Genomic DNA, 16,458 nt, shown 5'->3' on the forward strand with positions numbered 1-16,458 from the left:
AAAGTTGGAGTTTCCTTTCACAATAAATGTCTCTTGCGCCTGCAGCGTTTGTATGTGTGAACAGGGCATAAACCTCTCACAAAGCTCTTTTTCTTCACTCTTCACACAACTATTTCATGTAATTTTTGTGTGTGCACAAATGCATGCAACACCATGATTACTTTCAATGAGAGAGTCACCAAAAGTGTGCGCCATTATTGACATTTTTACACTTCATCATATCAAGACTACAAAGTCACAAAAGAGACACAGAGAGATCTGAGAGGCAGTGGTATGCAGCCAAGAGGACGACACGTCATACAAACTAGTTTGTTGGAGGCATAGTCAGACCTTTACACATGAACTAAGGCCCAGGTTCACTAAAAGTTTCCTTTAAGCATCTGAAAAATAAGTTTCAAATCTCAAGTATGTCTATGTATTCATGTATAAATCAGCAACAATCTAAATTGAAGTGGAAGAAAAACTAAGTAAAAATGTAAAAATAAAAAATAAAAAGCTAATCTGCTTCATCAGGACTGTGGATGTGATAAGATTGGAATGACAGCAAACAACCCATCAACCGTCATCACATTGTCATTCAAATGTTGCTAAACTGTGATTGGTGGACCGAAACACGTGACATCACATTGTTCCAGTTGAGCCCCGCCCATTTCTGCATTCCAATTTTGTCAGAAAACATTGTGTCCATGGCCTTTAAAGTGTGTTATAACATCTTATTTTAGTAGATTTCTCCATCATTCCTGTCAGTAAGAATAACCTTGTATTCTTTTCAAGTTAAATCCTGAGATCTGGGAACACACAGCAACATCGCTAAAAAGAAGTCCAACAGGTCAAGAGACATGAGCAGGTGATCAGACAGGTTGTAAACAAACCCTCGGACGGTAAAAGCGGACGGTAAAATAATTTAACAAACTGTCCGTTGTAAACTTCCATTACAGTCTTCAGACAGATTTAGTTCAGTGTTGACCTACTTACCACATTGTTCTCATGTGCAATGACGGATTATTAGCAACACTTGAGGTCACTTAAATAAAGTGATTCTAATAATCTGCATAAACTGTTTTTATTATGTCTCATTGTGTTTCTTGACCCATCTGTCTTCGTTGTTGCGATGTCACCATGTTCAGCAGACAGGGCCCAACTGTAATAATGAGACCCAAGTTGTAATAAAACAGATCTAATAACTAAAATAACCAAATCAAAAGCCGCCTGTTCACTAATATGAGGCCTTTTTCTCACCTGCAGATGAAAGTTCAATGAAATCCTGTTGTTTTGACTGCATATTTATTTAGACAGGCTAGCAGTATGCAATGTAGGATTGCATCAAATTCACTAAGACAACACTAATTATAATATGAACATAAAAACATATAATAACAACAACAACTTCAATCATTGTTGCGCAGCAGAAAGGAACAGCTTGGCACACAATCTTAGTGAATCTGGACCCGAATCCTTCAACATTCAGATAGATTAGTCTACACAGTTATAAATCCAACATTCCCACCAGTGTTTATGATACCTGTTGTGTGTGTGTGTGTGTGTGTGTGTGTGTGTGTGTGTTTTCTGTGTATTCCTCATCTTTGCGGTTGATCTACGCAGAGCAAAGAGTCACATGAACACAAATCAATCAGCTCGAGGCTGTAAGGATTTGCGTGAGCTTGAGTGTTGACAGCAGTGTGGTGTGTTTCAGTCCTCTGCTTGCGCTGCTGTTTTGTCTTACGGGTCCCTCTAATGTTTAGCCTGTAGTTGTAACCCTGTTTATAACAGGGTTATTGTGTTCAGTGTACATCCTTCTCAAACAAAACAATCTTCAACAAGCTTCATATGATACAGTTCATGTTTCTCAGTGATGGTATGCAGTAGGATTCCATGTGCGGTACCAGGACCTGAAAGGCCAAAGAGAGGATTATTCACTTAATAAATAACAAATAAAAGTGACAGAAAACCGTACTTCATTCAGCATTTAGGTTTTGAGAATTAGTGTAAATAAATAGTCCAACATTTTCGAAAATATGCTTATTGGGTTTAGGTGATAAGATCAATATCACTCTCATGTCTGTCCGAAGTTAGTGCGCTGGCCAAGAAATAGTCGGGCACATAACCCCCCGTAAAACCACAAATTCTCTTTTTTACATTTTTTTTGTATAGATTAAACACACAAGATATAATGTGCCAATTAATGAGCTTTACAGGCGATGGTAGGCCGATTTTGTTACCTTTGGACAGAGCCAGGGCTAGCTGTTTCCCCATTTCCAGTCTTTATGCTAAGCTAAGCTAACTTTCGGCAAGAAAGCTAATATGCGTATTTCCTAAAATTATGAACTGTTCTTTTAAATACTGCATGATAAATGTTGAATTATTAAACTTAACGATGGATGTTTTATCTGTTAAAGATGCGTGTATGCTTCAGTGGATCTTCTGCCTAAAAACAGTTTTAGTCTTAAAGGAACAGTTTTGGACATTTTGGGAAATACATTTACTTGTTTTCTAGTGGAGAGTTAGATGAGAAGATTGATATCACTCTCTGTCTGTGGGTAAATGAACCACAAGCAGCTTAGCTTAGCTTAGCTTAGGGGACAGCTATCCTGGCCCTGTCCAATGCTAACAAAATCTGCCTACTCCTTAATACATCCATGGTTTGTACTAAACACACAGACCTAAGATTGATATCGATATCTGTATTTAACAAAATATTAAACTATTCCTTTAATTTGATTTAGGTTAATGTTTCTTACCCTGGTGTGCTGTATGTAGCTGGGTTAACCTGAGACGCTAAAGAGATGGAGGCTGCGGACAGACCGTTGGGAGAAGCTTCACCGCTTACACTGTTTGGAGAGGAATTTGATGAAACTGGAAGGAAAAGGTCAAAACATTATTGGATATGCAGAAACCCACGTATAGGCACAAATATGGATGATACACAGCACTAAGGATATGTTTTTTTCTGTGAGTTTTTGATTAATGTGCAAAATAGCCCTTAATAGTAAGATAAGAGATGGAAATTGTATTTTATTTCCAAGGTCAAAAATGAACTGAAGGCCATAACTGCAATAACGAGACCCAAGTTGTAATAATACAATATGAGGCCTGTTTGCACCATGAACATGCAGATGAAAGTTCAGTTAAATCCTTTTTGTTTTTACTGCATATTTATTTAGACGGGCTGGCAGTACGCAATGTAGGATTGCATCGAATTCACTAACACAACACTAACTATACCATGAACATAAAACAGCAACCGACATCTTGAGAATGAACTTTCCCACTAATGTTGTATAATGCAACACTAATAAAGGGGAACATATATGCATCATTACGTACAGTAACCCCCCGTGTGATTTACAATAGAGTGAATCATACTCAGGTTCCTACAGATGAATGTAGGAAAACAGTACTTGCCTCTGCCTGAAGCCAGAGGGCTGTAGGATCTGGATGCTGAGGCCTGAAACAGTTTGAAAATAGCAGAGATAAAGCCAACTTCACATTTGGACACTTTCCATATTCATCAGTATTTCAGTATATCACAACGCCTACACGAACTGCAATTTTCTGTGTCAATGTCAGCAGTAAAAGCTCTCGCACACTAAAGGATTGACCAGAGAGAGGTTTTCCTCAAGACTAACTTAAAGGAATAGTTCAACATTTTGGGGAATGGACTTCCTTGCCTTCTTTCTGAGAGTAAGATGTGAATATCAACCCACATGTTTGGGTGTAAAGTATGGTGTGGTCGGAGAGCTACTTTGAAATTGTAGCCCGTGAAGCTACAAGCTACTCTTCACTGGAATTAGCTAAGCTTCTGCACTCTACACTTAAGTATGTAGTATTTAGTCGTGCTACCTCGCTACTTAGTGGGAAAAAGATTTCAATTAGCACATAATGAGGCATTTGGATACATAAGCCTTCCCGAAATCTCCTAAATCTGGTCAATTTAGAAAAAGGGAAGAAAAACAACCAACTGGAAATGTTAAATGATTTTCTACGCTACCCAGACACTCCTGGAAATGTAGTTAAACTAGTAGTGTCGCTACACATAGTGCCACTACTCCCCGACACTGGTCGTTAGCCTATCTTATCTTAAAGACTGGAGGCAGGTGGAAACAGCTAAACTGGCTCGAAAATACACCCACCAACGCCTCATGCTCCCAGTCCTTATGCTAAGCTAGGCTAATCACTTCCTGAGCTCAGCATGTAATGCACAGACATGAGAGTGATATCGATCTTCACCTCACCCTCAGAAAGAAAGTGAATGAGCATATTTCCCAAAGGCATGTTGTAATATTTCTTGAACACCAAGCTGAAAAATGTTATTTCATATTAACATATTTGTGCTGGTTGGATTAAAGGGACAGTACAAAGTATGAGAATGGTATAGTATAGTATTTCAGCTGCTCACACACCTGCCACAACTTTAAAACTACTATCCTGTTTGTAAGTGAAAGATTGATGTTTTTAGACAGCTAACCATTCTGGAGTTGTAGCTGTGTGATTTGACTGATAAACTAGCCACCGGGCAGTAGATCCTCTTCTCCTTCTGACGCCGATTACAGAACCAAACCCGAACCACCTCCTTCTCCATGGCCAGCTGCTCTGAGATCATGGTTATCTCCTCGGAGTTGGGCTTGGGGTTCTGAAAACCAAAAAAATGTTCATGATTTCCCTCTCTAACTGTTAGCATGGGAATTCTTTAAGGTTGATAGGTATCACAAATATTGAATGAAACATGAGGAACTGTGGACTTTCAGATACGAGTGGCACAATCCCAATGCTGTGAGTCTGTAATGTGTTGAACAAATCATTATGTATGAGTACGCTATGTACAATTTTTATTTTGAGCTGAATGCTAATTCCAGCATACTAACATATTCACAACAACGTTACAATGCTGATTTTAGCAGATAACGTTGTCCACATGTCAGCATGCTAGCGTGCTCACAATGAAAACATGCTGATGTTTAGAAACTATAGTGCTTACCATGTTCACCATCATATTTTAGCGTGTTAGCATGTTAATATTTGTTTATAAGGTTGTTACAATTCATCCTGAGGGGGACAGGGATGTCTGTAAACAAGACTAATGAGTCTACATCCATGCTAGCAACGCTGCAAGGCTGTACTTAGGCACAGAGGTACTTTGAGGTGGATCCTAATGTTATTATGCTAACGTGCTCACAGTGACAATGTTAACACGATGTTCTTTAGCAGGTAGTGTTTACCATATTTGTAATCGCCTGTTAGGATACTAGCATGCTCTAATTAGCACAAGTACATCTGAGGCTGATGGGAATGTCGATATAGTTTTGCAGGTATTTGGTTATAAACCAAAGTATTGGACAAAATAAAAATTATGACCTTATGATGGCAGTTAAAAAGTTAAGGGATCACAAAGGTTGTTACAATTTAACCTGAGGGGAACAAAGATGTCTGAACAAAATTTAATGGCAATCCAGATCGGGGTACGCTAAGATGAGTGAGCTTAAAGTAACTTAGTAGACTGCACCAATTTTGACCAGGACTGTCTAACGAACAAAAACTTATGAAATTTGAAATCTAATTTGAAAAATGCTATAATCACATTAAAATTCTACACATAGTGGCTTTTATTATTATTTGTTGATGAGCTAATGATCATATGTCATACAAAAATATTATAACTTAATACGTTTGTAATAAAGTTACTTACTTACTAGTGTCTGTAATCATTTACATATACAGAAAAAATGTTGTTGTCTATTAACAGACATTGACTTTACAATGCTAATCAACTTTTCTTCTGTGCACAATAAATTCTATAACTTAAAAAGCAGAACAGGCTCACTATGAAGACTAAATATAGATTTAGTCTTGAACTCACATCATTGAAGCGTTTCTCCAGAGTCATCTTGATGTTCGTTTCAATGCTTGTCCTCTTCTTTCGTTTGCGCCCGTAGCCCTCCATCAGGGGCGCCAGAGAGGTAGGGTTGCTCATCGAGTCAGACGGTGAGCTCTCTAATGTAAAAACAAATATAACATTGATTCATTCATCAATAAAATCAGGTAAGTCACAGTTGCAGTAGAACGCTGACTTTTAGAGGATATTTTGTGCTGCAGAATTAGTACTAAAGATAAGTTTGTTATAGTTTTAACTCAGAAATCTACAAAGTTTTTCTGCTAAACAAATTTTTAGGTTTTTGGCGTCATCAATTCCATTAATCAGACTAATGCAAGTTCAGGTTTGATGTCTCTTCGGCTTGCTGTAATATGCAGATTGCTGGTTGATACCTCCAATTGTTTTACAGCTGATAATGAGTAAGATGTGTGGATTTTTTTTTTTTATATTAATTATGTAAAATACTTTAAGTTAAACAAACACATTTTGCTTTTCTTAAAATTCTTCTGAAAGAGACAATTGCTCTGCTTGTTTTCCCCTTTTCACATCAAGCCAGAATAATCAGAGGTACTGTGACAAAAAATAAAAATGAAAATAGTTGTGACTGTTATACCCGCGTCACTCAGCCATTTCTCCAGCAGAGGCTTGAGTTTGCACATGTTTTTGAAGCTGAGGTTGAGAGCCTCGAAGCGAGAGATTGTGGTCTGGCTGAAATCATTCCCGTACAGTTTTCCCATCGCAAGACCCACGTCTCCCTGTGATAAAACACACACACACACACACACACACACACACACACGAACTATATCACCCTCTTATGCAAAAGTCTAGAAAGTATAGATGTAAGCAAAACTGTGTGCACACAACAGTAAGCACAGCAGGTCACAGTTCAAAGTTAAAGCAGGAAGTCAGTTTGTAAACTGTGATGGATGTTAACAACTGACTTCCAACTGAATTTTACCGTTCACCTTTGTTTTTCTTTCAAATAAGTTTGGATAACCTGGGGGTTTGTTTAAAAAAGGATCCAACTGTTCATGTTATTATTCTGATAGACATGATGGCCAACACGAGGACCCAAGTTGTAATAAAGCTAAAGTACTGCAAACCAGGTCCAGCACAAACCATATAACACAAGGGAGCAACCTGAGAAATACAGAATACAAATACATCTTAGGTTTAAAAGTAAATGTCCGTAAAGACCCTGGAAATTTTGTTTCTTGGCATTAAAGTAGGATGCTGATTGAGAAAATAAGTTTTCAGGGCCTTTAAAGGAAAACATGGTGGGGTTGTTTCTCTTAATTACCTGGGTGAAGCCCAGTTTGATGCGTCTTTGTTTGAATGCTTTAGCAAACTGCTCCAGTTCTTCCAGATCACTGGGTTCTTCCTGTGGTGGTACTGACATGTGTTTGGGCATCTGCAGGTGGGACATGTCCATGTGGTTCTCCATAGACGGTCCTGCCAGACCAGAGCGATTCATGGCCTGGATCAGAGAAACATCACAGAAAAGATGAAGTAAAATAAGCAAAAAAAAGTTTTTAATGTGCTTTAGCACAACAATAACTATAATGTATCTGCAAGACTCACATTTACTTAGCCGGATGTTCAGATTTTGGACTTTACCGAATTCACAAATGCAGTTCAAGTGTTAAGCTTGTTGTCAGCCTTTGTTTCCTGTTAGTGTGGCTGCTACAGCTCAGTCTTTATTATCGCAGCCTGTGCTGCTGTTGACTAGCGACTTGTTGCCGTCCTTTTGGCCACCTGATGAATGTTAGTCACTCTCTTTTTAGCCCTGTTTTTGGTCTCCACAGATTCCTGAGGGAAATATCTGTCTCTTTAGCTGCTAAATGCTCCACAATGTTCACTAGCTAGCTGCTAACTTTGTCTGTCTGCTAGATAGGCAGCGTACAGTGGGGTTTTTGTTGATATGAAAATACTGAGTCAAGCCGTTTTAAACAGCACATGTCCTAGTGGGAAATGTGACATTCTTGGTGCATTATACTTTGTTCTTGTGTGTACAGACAGGAAGTGGTCTGGATTTACCTGTGGAGTCAGAGCCAGTCCAGGTTGATGCTGAAGGAGACTAGTTTGACTCTGGCCAGGAAGGGACAGCATGTTCTGCTGCAGAAGGGCTGCAAAGGAAAACGGCAGGTTTTGATCAATTAATCCGTTTGAGACTGCAAGACTCTGGGATGAGAGTTTATCTTCTCATCCAACTCTCGGCAAGAAACCTGATTAAGCATATTTCCCAGACTGTCCCTGTAAAGAAAGCCTCTGAATTAGGGCATAGCTACAATATACATTTTTTAATTAAAGCCATAACTGGAGCCTTAAGTCCCTGAAAATAAGTCACTCATCCCCCAATAAGTGGAAAGGTTTTTAAGACCTGGGTGGCTGGTGGGACTCTGGGAGAGCAGGAAGGGGGAGGGAGACGACAGGTGAGACGGTGGCATCAGAACCAGCTGCTGCATGCTGTGGAGAGAGGTGAGCTCCTGCAGCAAAAACAGAAAAGAACAACAAAATTAGTCTTGACTCACCTATAAATGGAGAATAAGCTTCAGCGTTGACTTTGAAGTGAGTATACTGTATATGAGCACAACGTAGCCTTCATCAAGCTAGCAAGTACATTTTTGTACATTTTCATTTGTACAATTTTTTTTTACCTTAATTGTACCTTTAAACCTGAATTAGCAGAACCAAGCTGTAAATACAACACTGACATATTATCACCTTTTAAGATGTTATGTTAGCACTGTGTTATGTTAGGGGAATTGCGAGAAACATATTTAAAAAAGACCAGTTAAAACAAATGCAGCTGAGGCCGAGTCTACGTCTTACCCCTGTCAGCTGACCTCCGGGCATCTGCAAGCTCTGTGTCAGGTGACATGTCTTCAGCGTGGAGACTGAATGAGGTGAGTCGCTGATAGCCTCTGTCTTAATCTAAGACACAACCAAACAGTGTTAACTCAGGTTTCTTATGAATATGTTAAATGATGAAAAAGGATCAGTTTTGTAGAGCTGAGAGGATGTAAAACATTGTCTGTGCATAATCTTAGGGGCAAATGGGTGCATGTTTACATGTGTCTGACTGTGTGTAGAGACAGTGTGTGCACACACACACACACACACACACACATAGGGACTCATGTACACTCGCTCCAGGACCAGTTTGGTCACTAAACATGATACAAAGAGTGATAGACTCTCTCCCTCTCCTCGGGCAAGCCAGTATGCAAATATCCCTCCCCCTCACACAACGCCCCCCCCCCCAACCCCTGAATGCCATGTCACTTCCTGAAAGCACGAGCACTGAAAGAAATGTCTTCCCCTGCCAAAAATAATGTTTGGAGAAGTATCCAAATAGCTGCAAACTATTTGAAGTGTCATGAAGAGATGGCAGTCATTATTGACATCTGTGGGGAGAGCAGATAGTTTATCCTGAGGATGTTAGTCATCTAAAAGTCAGTTGAACCTTGTGCCCTGGGTAAAGGTTCAGTACCATTCACATGGCTCTAGGATATTTATATTCCAACTGAACTTCATTATTAAGTCTGTCAAAGGATACAGAAAGTCTTGTGATAGGCTATATTTTTCTTATTATCAACGAATCCCATGAAAAGACCAAAACCAACATTAAATGAATCCCACTAACAAGAATTGTCTGCGTTTCCAAATCCTGATCATATTCCTCCGCGCCATAGAGCTCCATTGTTATCTAAGAACTGTTAAAAACACGTTAATGAGCCACACCGCTGCACTGACATCCTTCATCATGACGAACATGAGCACTTTAGTTTATTTTCAGTCAATCGCACGTACACTGTCCTGCTGCTGGAAATGCTCACTAGAGTTTGCGCTGAAAAAATATCCCCAACAAATGCACTATTTGCTCCTGTTTTAGTGACATTTGCGAAAAACTACAGCGACCAGCTGTTTTAGGAAATTACTGAGCCTTTTTAAAAAATGACATTTTACTTCTTCAGCCCCCTAAAAACTGTTCAAATGAATAAATCTGATAAGAAAACAGCACTCTTTAGTTAAACCGCTTGCAACTCGGGTTTGTGAGTCCACTAGACTCTACCAGAACACCAAATGTGTATTAATCTGCGGCTGAAAATAGTCCCCTACAAATGCACTATTTAGTCCTGTTTGTGAAGTTTTTTTTAAAAATAAAGAAGATATTTGTGGCCTGTTTTTAAAGACTTGTCTTCAGTTGGAATCAATGGGTTTGAGGCTGAGTGCCACAGACAGGATAGGGAAATCAGAAAGTATACACGGACTAACACATGTTGGTTTTGGTCTTTTCATAACAATTGTTGACAATACACACACACAGCTGATCGAGAGGGAGGGTGTCGCAACGTGGTTACTTAATGTTTTCGTCAAAGATTCAGAAGTGAATTTGATCCAAATTTGTCCTTAAAAGACATCATGAAAGTGTGACGCTAGTTTCACCCACTCCACATACAAATATTACTGTGTCTAAGCGAGCTAGCAAACAGGAAATGGTTAATATATGTCCGATACAAATGCTCCTGGTGACAGAGACCTCATTCATGAAATCCTCATTCACAGGAAGCCATTAAGTAACTCTGTTACTCACTTGTCGATTGAAGTTGATCCCGTTTTGCTCTAAACGTCAGAAGAGAAAGAGATTCATATTTTTAAAATGTGACATTCAACTTCTTCAAAGTGACACACAGAACAAATCAAATCATGTAAAGATCATATTAAGTCTGTTAGCATTCAGTGTTAGCTACATGCGTATGTGAGACATGATTTCAGTGTTGTATTATGATATTTTGTGTTTATACTTTATATTTCACCACTAAGTTTTTGCCTTTGACTTTATTTCAAATTAAATCAAGCTGAACAAAATCTATTGCTGAAGAGTAAAGCAGTTTTTGGCTTTTGGCAGCAGTTTGTTTTAAATTTGATTTGATTTATTTATGGATCACACCGCTCCAAGGGAAAACATTACAGTAAGAACACTTATTTCTTACATGGTCCCAAGTTAAAATGTTATATGACAGACATAAAATATGGAACAGCAAAATCTTCAAAACAAAAGCCACAATCAATACACCTAAATACAACAACAACAAGGGATTCACAGTACAAGTGAAATGTATTAATAACCTGCCACCTTACTCCATAAATAAGCTCTGAAAGCCTTATTTTTGTCAATTTCATATTATTAAATGTAAGGAAACCTAATGAGGTAATTAAGAAAACAGATTAATAAAAACAAACAACTAAAACGTGACTAGAAACTGAAAAACTAAAAACTAGGCCATATAGAAATATATATGCAACAATAGTGCTGGGTAATAGATACTGTCATGTATTGATATGGCAATGAGCTTAATTTGAATTAAATAGATGAGTGCTGGGAATAACTACACACTGAATCGATACACACAGAGTTATGTACAGGTTTTTAGAAAGAAACAAGAATCTATGTGTGTTCAAGTATATTCACTGCACTGGCTGTTCACACACATATGAAAACACACTTCCGACAAGTGTTTTCAAGAAGTGTAGTTTTCCTCCTGAAGTGTGCAGCGCTCAGTGTCGAGTATGTGTGGAGAGGACAGAGGACAGAGGAGTGGAGTTCAAAGGTTTGCTGGATCAGCTCCCATCATTTGAATGTCAAATGGGGCCTTTGGAACTGTGTGTGTGTGTGTGTGTGTGTGTGAGAGAAGCAGTGAGCTGCTGGAGACATACAATGCAAATATACCTATAAACCTCCACACACACACACACACACACACACAGACACACACACACACACACTCTCCTACCCCGCCTCACCTCACCTCCACCCCTCTATGTCACTGCCCCCCAGCCCAACTAGCTTCCAAACTTCCAGTATGGAAATGACCAAGACATGCAAATCAGCTCCGAGCGAGGAAGCCTGTGCTGAAGCTCTGTCTGCACACACACACACACACACACACACACACACACACTCAAAACAATGGTTGTTGCAGACAAAGTTGTTGTTGAAAGAACTGCAAAAAGTCTCCATTTTAACCAGTTGATTCGTCTTTTACTCCATTCGTTTGTCCTGAAACCGTATTTTAAAAAGTGAACAGAGTGCCAGTAAATGATCATAAACTGCACTGGGACCAAGTGATACGAGTGATATCTTCCTTTTGGCACAATAATCTGTTTGACTTCAGTTAGTCTTGAGGGCTGAATATGACATTTCTGCAGTATAAAGCTGTATCCCAACACTACATCCTAATAGTACTGCATACTGTATGTACTATTATACTATTTGTACTAATACATGTGCAAACGGATGTCATAAACTGCGATGTTGGAACGCCACTAGTATTTAAAGGATGTCTGGTGTTATTCTATGTTTTTCTCATTGTCAACAATGTCACTGTTGAACTGTATTACCCCCCCCCCCCCAAAAAAAAACTCTCTGCATACGGATTATTCTTTCGTATTAGCTTTTTTTTTGTGGCATCTGTATTATACTTTCAACAGCGGGATAGCGTAGAGGATAGTATCTTAAAATGAACCTGTCTAATCTGACAGTTTCTTTGAGATTCTCAAGCTGCCAAAATGCTGCAGAAAGATACACAAAACTGCAAAGTCAAAAATGTGAAATCATTGGCAGATTTTCACCAAGAAGTGGAGCAGCACCTAAATGTTCATTTGTATTTTTGTTGTCAGGCTGAAATCCCACAAAGCAACTCTGTCCCAACTAATTTTACGACAGCAAATACGAAATGTAATGACATCTGAATCGTGTTGTTTTCCCTACAATATTCACTCTTAAGCATGATTCATCTTTTTTATGGTTACGTTCAGGCACTCACAGCACAGTTTCACATGTTTCTTAACTTCATATTGTAGTTTAATTTATCCATATTCAGCATACTGTAATATTGTATGGACAAGTACTTATCTGTACAAAATATTGCTGCTGCAGAAACTAACTTTTTCCAAAGCTGTTGTACCAAGTTCACCTCTCTTTTTGAAATTGCAGTTGTTGACTATTTTTGACATCAACCTTTTTCAAATCTGTACAATTTATTTTCGAAGTGAGATATCATAAAACAGATTTACCTTATAGTTCTAGGTATTATTCTGTGAATAATTGAAAATTAAAAACCCAACTAGACCGGCTAAGAATCTTCATCTTCATCTTCCATTGTGTAAAACATCCTGTGGTCAGTTTCCTATCAAATATCGTGACGTTATCTTAATGTACATTTAATGGATCCTCTGTGTCATTGTCTATAAGGACAAAAATAGTCTTAGAAATGCTCCTTTATAATTTTACACTTTTATAAATGTAATTTCTGATTATTTAAAATGTATTAGTGATTTTGATGTATGTATTTTACCTTTTGGGTGTGGTTTTCTTATACAACATTACAGGTTTCACACTTATTTATAGATTTCCTTCATGTGTTTATGTATTTTTATGTGTCAAACAAATAAATAAATAAATAAATAAGTATACTGAAAAGGTGACTTAAAGCATGATACAGGATGTGTTAATGTTATTAATATTAAACTATGATCTCTCCCTAACATTAACCAAAGTGCTGTTGTTGCCTAAACCGAACCAGGTCACAGGACTCTGGATACAGACCCCAGTCCTGCACGTTGTACGTCCACCTTCCACCACGACTACCAGTGACTTGCATGTGGTGCAAAAGCGAAAACATTTCCATTGAACATAATCAAGGCAGCAACCCCCAAAATGTTAACATCATTTCGAGGAGACGGGGTTGCAATGAGCAGGTGCAAGTCCTCCAGGATCCACCTGAACACTACAGGTTCAAAACTATCCTCCTCTGCTGTCTCCTACTTGATTTCAAAACACTTCAATGGTTGAAGAGTTAAAGGGTCACTTCCCCCAAATTACAAAATAAAGCATGTTCTCTCACTCACCTCTTGTGGTATCTCTCCATGCAGATAGTTTTGGTTTTATTTGTTTAGGTTTGTTTCTGAGATTTCTCCCTGCACGCCAGTACAATGGAGGTGAATAGAGTTCACAAAGTGTACTTTAGGTGAAAACGTCCCGTTAAGCGTCAACAGTTTTTATACATAGCTCATTCGCCTCCATTTTATTAGTGTGGAGGCAGAAATCTCAAAACCTGGACTAATTACAACTCAAACGATCTGCATGGAGAGATGCTACCAGACTAAGTGAGAATGTATATATTTATATTTTAACGTGGATGAACTGACATTAATACAGCCAGGCCTCACAATGACTAATGATCATTAATCAAAGTTAAAAAAAAAGAAGACAAAAACTCCGACATTTAGCACTTCCATGAAATAACACACTTCTCTTCTCTCACACAGCCATTGTCTAAATAAAAGTTCCACTTTTTCTGTTGCTGGTTCCTGGTTTTGTTTTGTGGCTGGTTAGTGTCCTCAGCCCCCGGGCAGCCAGCATTTCTCAGCAAACAGCCTCAGGTGCATCCTGGTATAGCAACCAACTGCCACAATATCCACACACACACACATGCACACACACACGGCTCCCTATGAAACAGTAGCAGGTCAAAATGCTGCTTGTTTAGCTTCTATTTGTGCCACATCAGGCATCATATGGACCAGAATGAGGAACCATTTTTTGCTTAAAACGTGCTACCTGTTCTGGAGTTGGATGGAGCTGCTGCAGTTTAAAACCTGATGTAAACATAAAAACCTAGAACCAAAAGGTCAGTGTGGACTAACGTTTAAAGGAAAAAAGGCAGGATGAAAAACAATATGTCCTCACAGATAATCCAGACGATATATATTGTTTTATGTTTAACTTAAAAAAAAAAAGCAAACACGTGCAATATAATATACTGCAATATAATATATATTCCTATAGTATACTCTTCATGTTAAAGCTTATAAAATATGACTCCCTAAAGGAACAAATGAAATAAACAAATGAAATAAAAACTAAGAGGATTCATTTCAAGCGTAAAGACAATAAACAGACTTTTTCTGTGGAAGTCCTGCATCCCCAACAGTGACAGAATAAACAGAGCAGAGCAACTTTCACTGAGTGACGTCTGTTGAACTTGTCTGTGTGTTGAGATGAATCAGCGGTGTTTATGTGCGCCATGAGGGAGGTGAAATATCCTTACCTGCCTGCTCAGCTGCTGGAGCCTCCGACTGCTCCACCGTGTCTGTGCTCATCTTAATATCTGTAATGATAAATATAGCTGATTTTCCTACAGGATTGTAACTTTACCAGGACAATGAAGCTCACAGGCCACCCAGGAAAATGATCTTGAGTTTATTCTAATGCGCCCTCCCCTCCACACCACCGCACAGACTGTACACAGCCCTGTGTGAGCCCTGGTTGTAATATTCATAAGCATGGCAGATATTAATAAAGCCCATAAAGCACTATCAGAGTCATCTCCACAGGAAGTGGTCACACAGCACATACACTATTTTTAAAACTCATGTGTGTGACATGAAATAATGAAGCTGTTAAAAAGCCTCTGATTAGCTTGTATAGGAGGAGTGACTCACCTCAGACAGATAAACAGTTTGTGCTGCTCCAGCTGCCTTCTGTCTCCTTGATTATTCAAAATGAAGCTTGAATTGGGATAAAAAGTTTTGGAAATCCACGACTGCTCATCAGCATTTTCCTAAGTGGAGAAACGCTCACCTCTGCAGTACACCCTGCACTGCCTGATAGGCTGATTTGCATATGCCTCTGTGCGTCCTATCCAGCTTCAGACTGTTTGCATAAAACAACAATGGGGTTACTGCAAATTACAGCATGTGTGTGTGTGTGTGTGTGTGTGTGTGTGTGTGTGTGTGTGTGTGTCCATACTAAAAGGCTAAAGGGAGTCATCCTTGCTTTGGATAACAAGATGATGTATTATTCCTGTCACCTGAGATAGTTAAGTGTGTGTTAGTGATGGGGGCAGCAGGGCATCTAGTCACACTTGCTCTCGCTGATTTTAACATATAAGTCAAAACATTTTAACTCACTACCTCAAAATGTGGGCTCGTACTATTTCATAACTTTCACGAAATAAGCCTAAATGTTGACTTATCTCAAAAATGTATCTTAAAAAGTCAACATTTTGACTTTCTATCTCAAATTTTGACCGACTCATCATTTTGATTTAACATGAGTATAATATAAATAATGTATATTGTATAATAATATTATTATAATGGGGTTGCATACAGCAGTGACTGTATACAGCACCTCAAAAGTCAGCAGCTTTGCACAAAACTCTGCACAAAAGGATCAAAAGATTCCCGCACACTTCAAATCTTCTTTTATCATACAGGGATATCAGTGGTTGAATATAATTTAGAGCATTTACTTCATTTCTGTACAATTTTGAGTTACTTTATTGGAGTATTTTCATTTTATGATACTTTAAACTTCAACTCTAGAGGGAATTTCGGAAGGAACTGTTGCCCTTTTTACTCCACTACATGTATTTAACAGCTATAATTACTAGTTACTTTTCATTTTAAGATGCATAGAAAACATGTGATCAATTTACAAAATACAATACATTGTTATAGACTAAATGACTCAAATGTATAAAAATTAGTTAAAATTAACTCCACCATGACAAACT

The 16,458-nt window shown here is 38.5% G+C and overlaps 1 protein-coding gene across 1 annotated transcript; it reads right to left on the reverse strand.

Annotated features, from left to right (window-relative positions):
* Nucleotides 1-1,846: 1,846 nt before the first annotated feature.
* On the reverse strand, nucleotides 1,847-15,041 carry pou2f3 (POU class 2 homeobox 3). Its single transcript, XM_070917871.1, has 12 exons — nucleotides 14,989-15,041; nucleotides 10,470-10,498; nucleotides 8,705-8,806; nucleotides 8,253-8,358; nucleotides 7,910-7,998; nucleotides 7,173-7,349; nucleotides 6,483-6,624; nucleotides 5,855-5,988; nucleotides 4,466-4,630; nucleotides 3,403-3,445; nucleotides 2,739-2,853; nucleotides 1,847-1,889 (listed from the first exon to the last, which is right to left on the reverse strand). The coding sequence occupies exons 1-12, from the start codon at nucleotides 15,038-15,040 to the stop codon at nucleotides 1,847-1,849; spliced, it is 1,197 nt and encodes a 398-aa protein (XP_070773972.1). The 5' UTR covers nucleotide 15,041.
* Nucleotides 15,042-16,458: the final 1,417 nt, after the last annotated feature.

Source organism: Enoplosus armatus, chromosome 13, assembly GCF_043641665.1.
Source record: "Enoplosus armatus isolate fEnoArm2 chromosome 13, fEnoArm2.hap1, whole genome shotgun sequence".
NCBI classification, from domain to species: Eukaryota; Metazoa; Chordata; class Actinopteri; order Centrarchiformes; family Enoplosidae; genus Enoplosus; species Enoplosus armatus.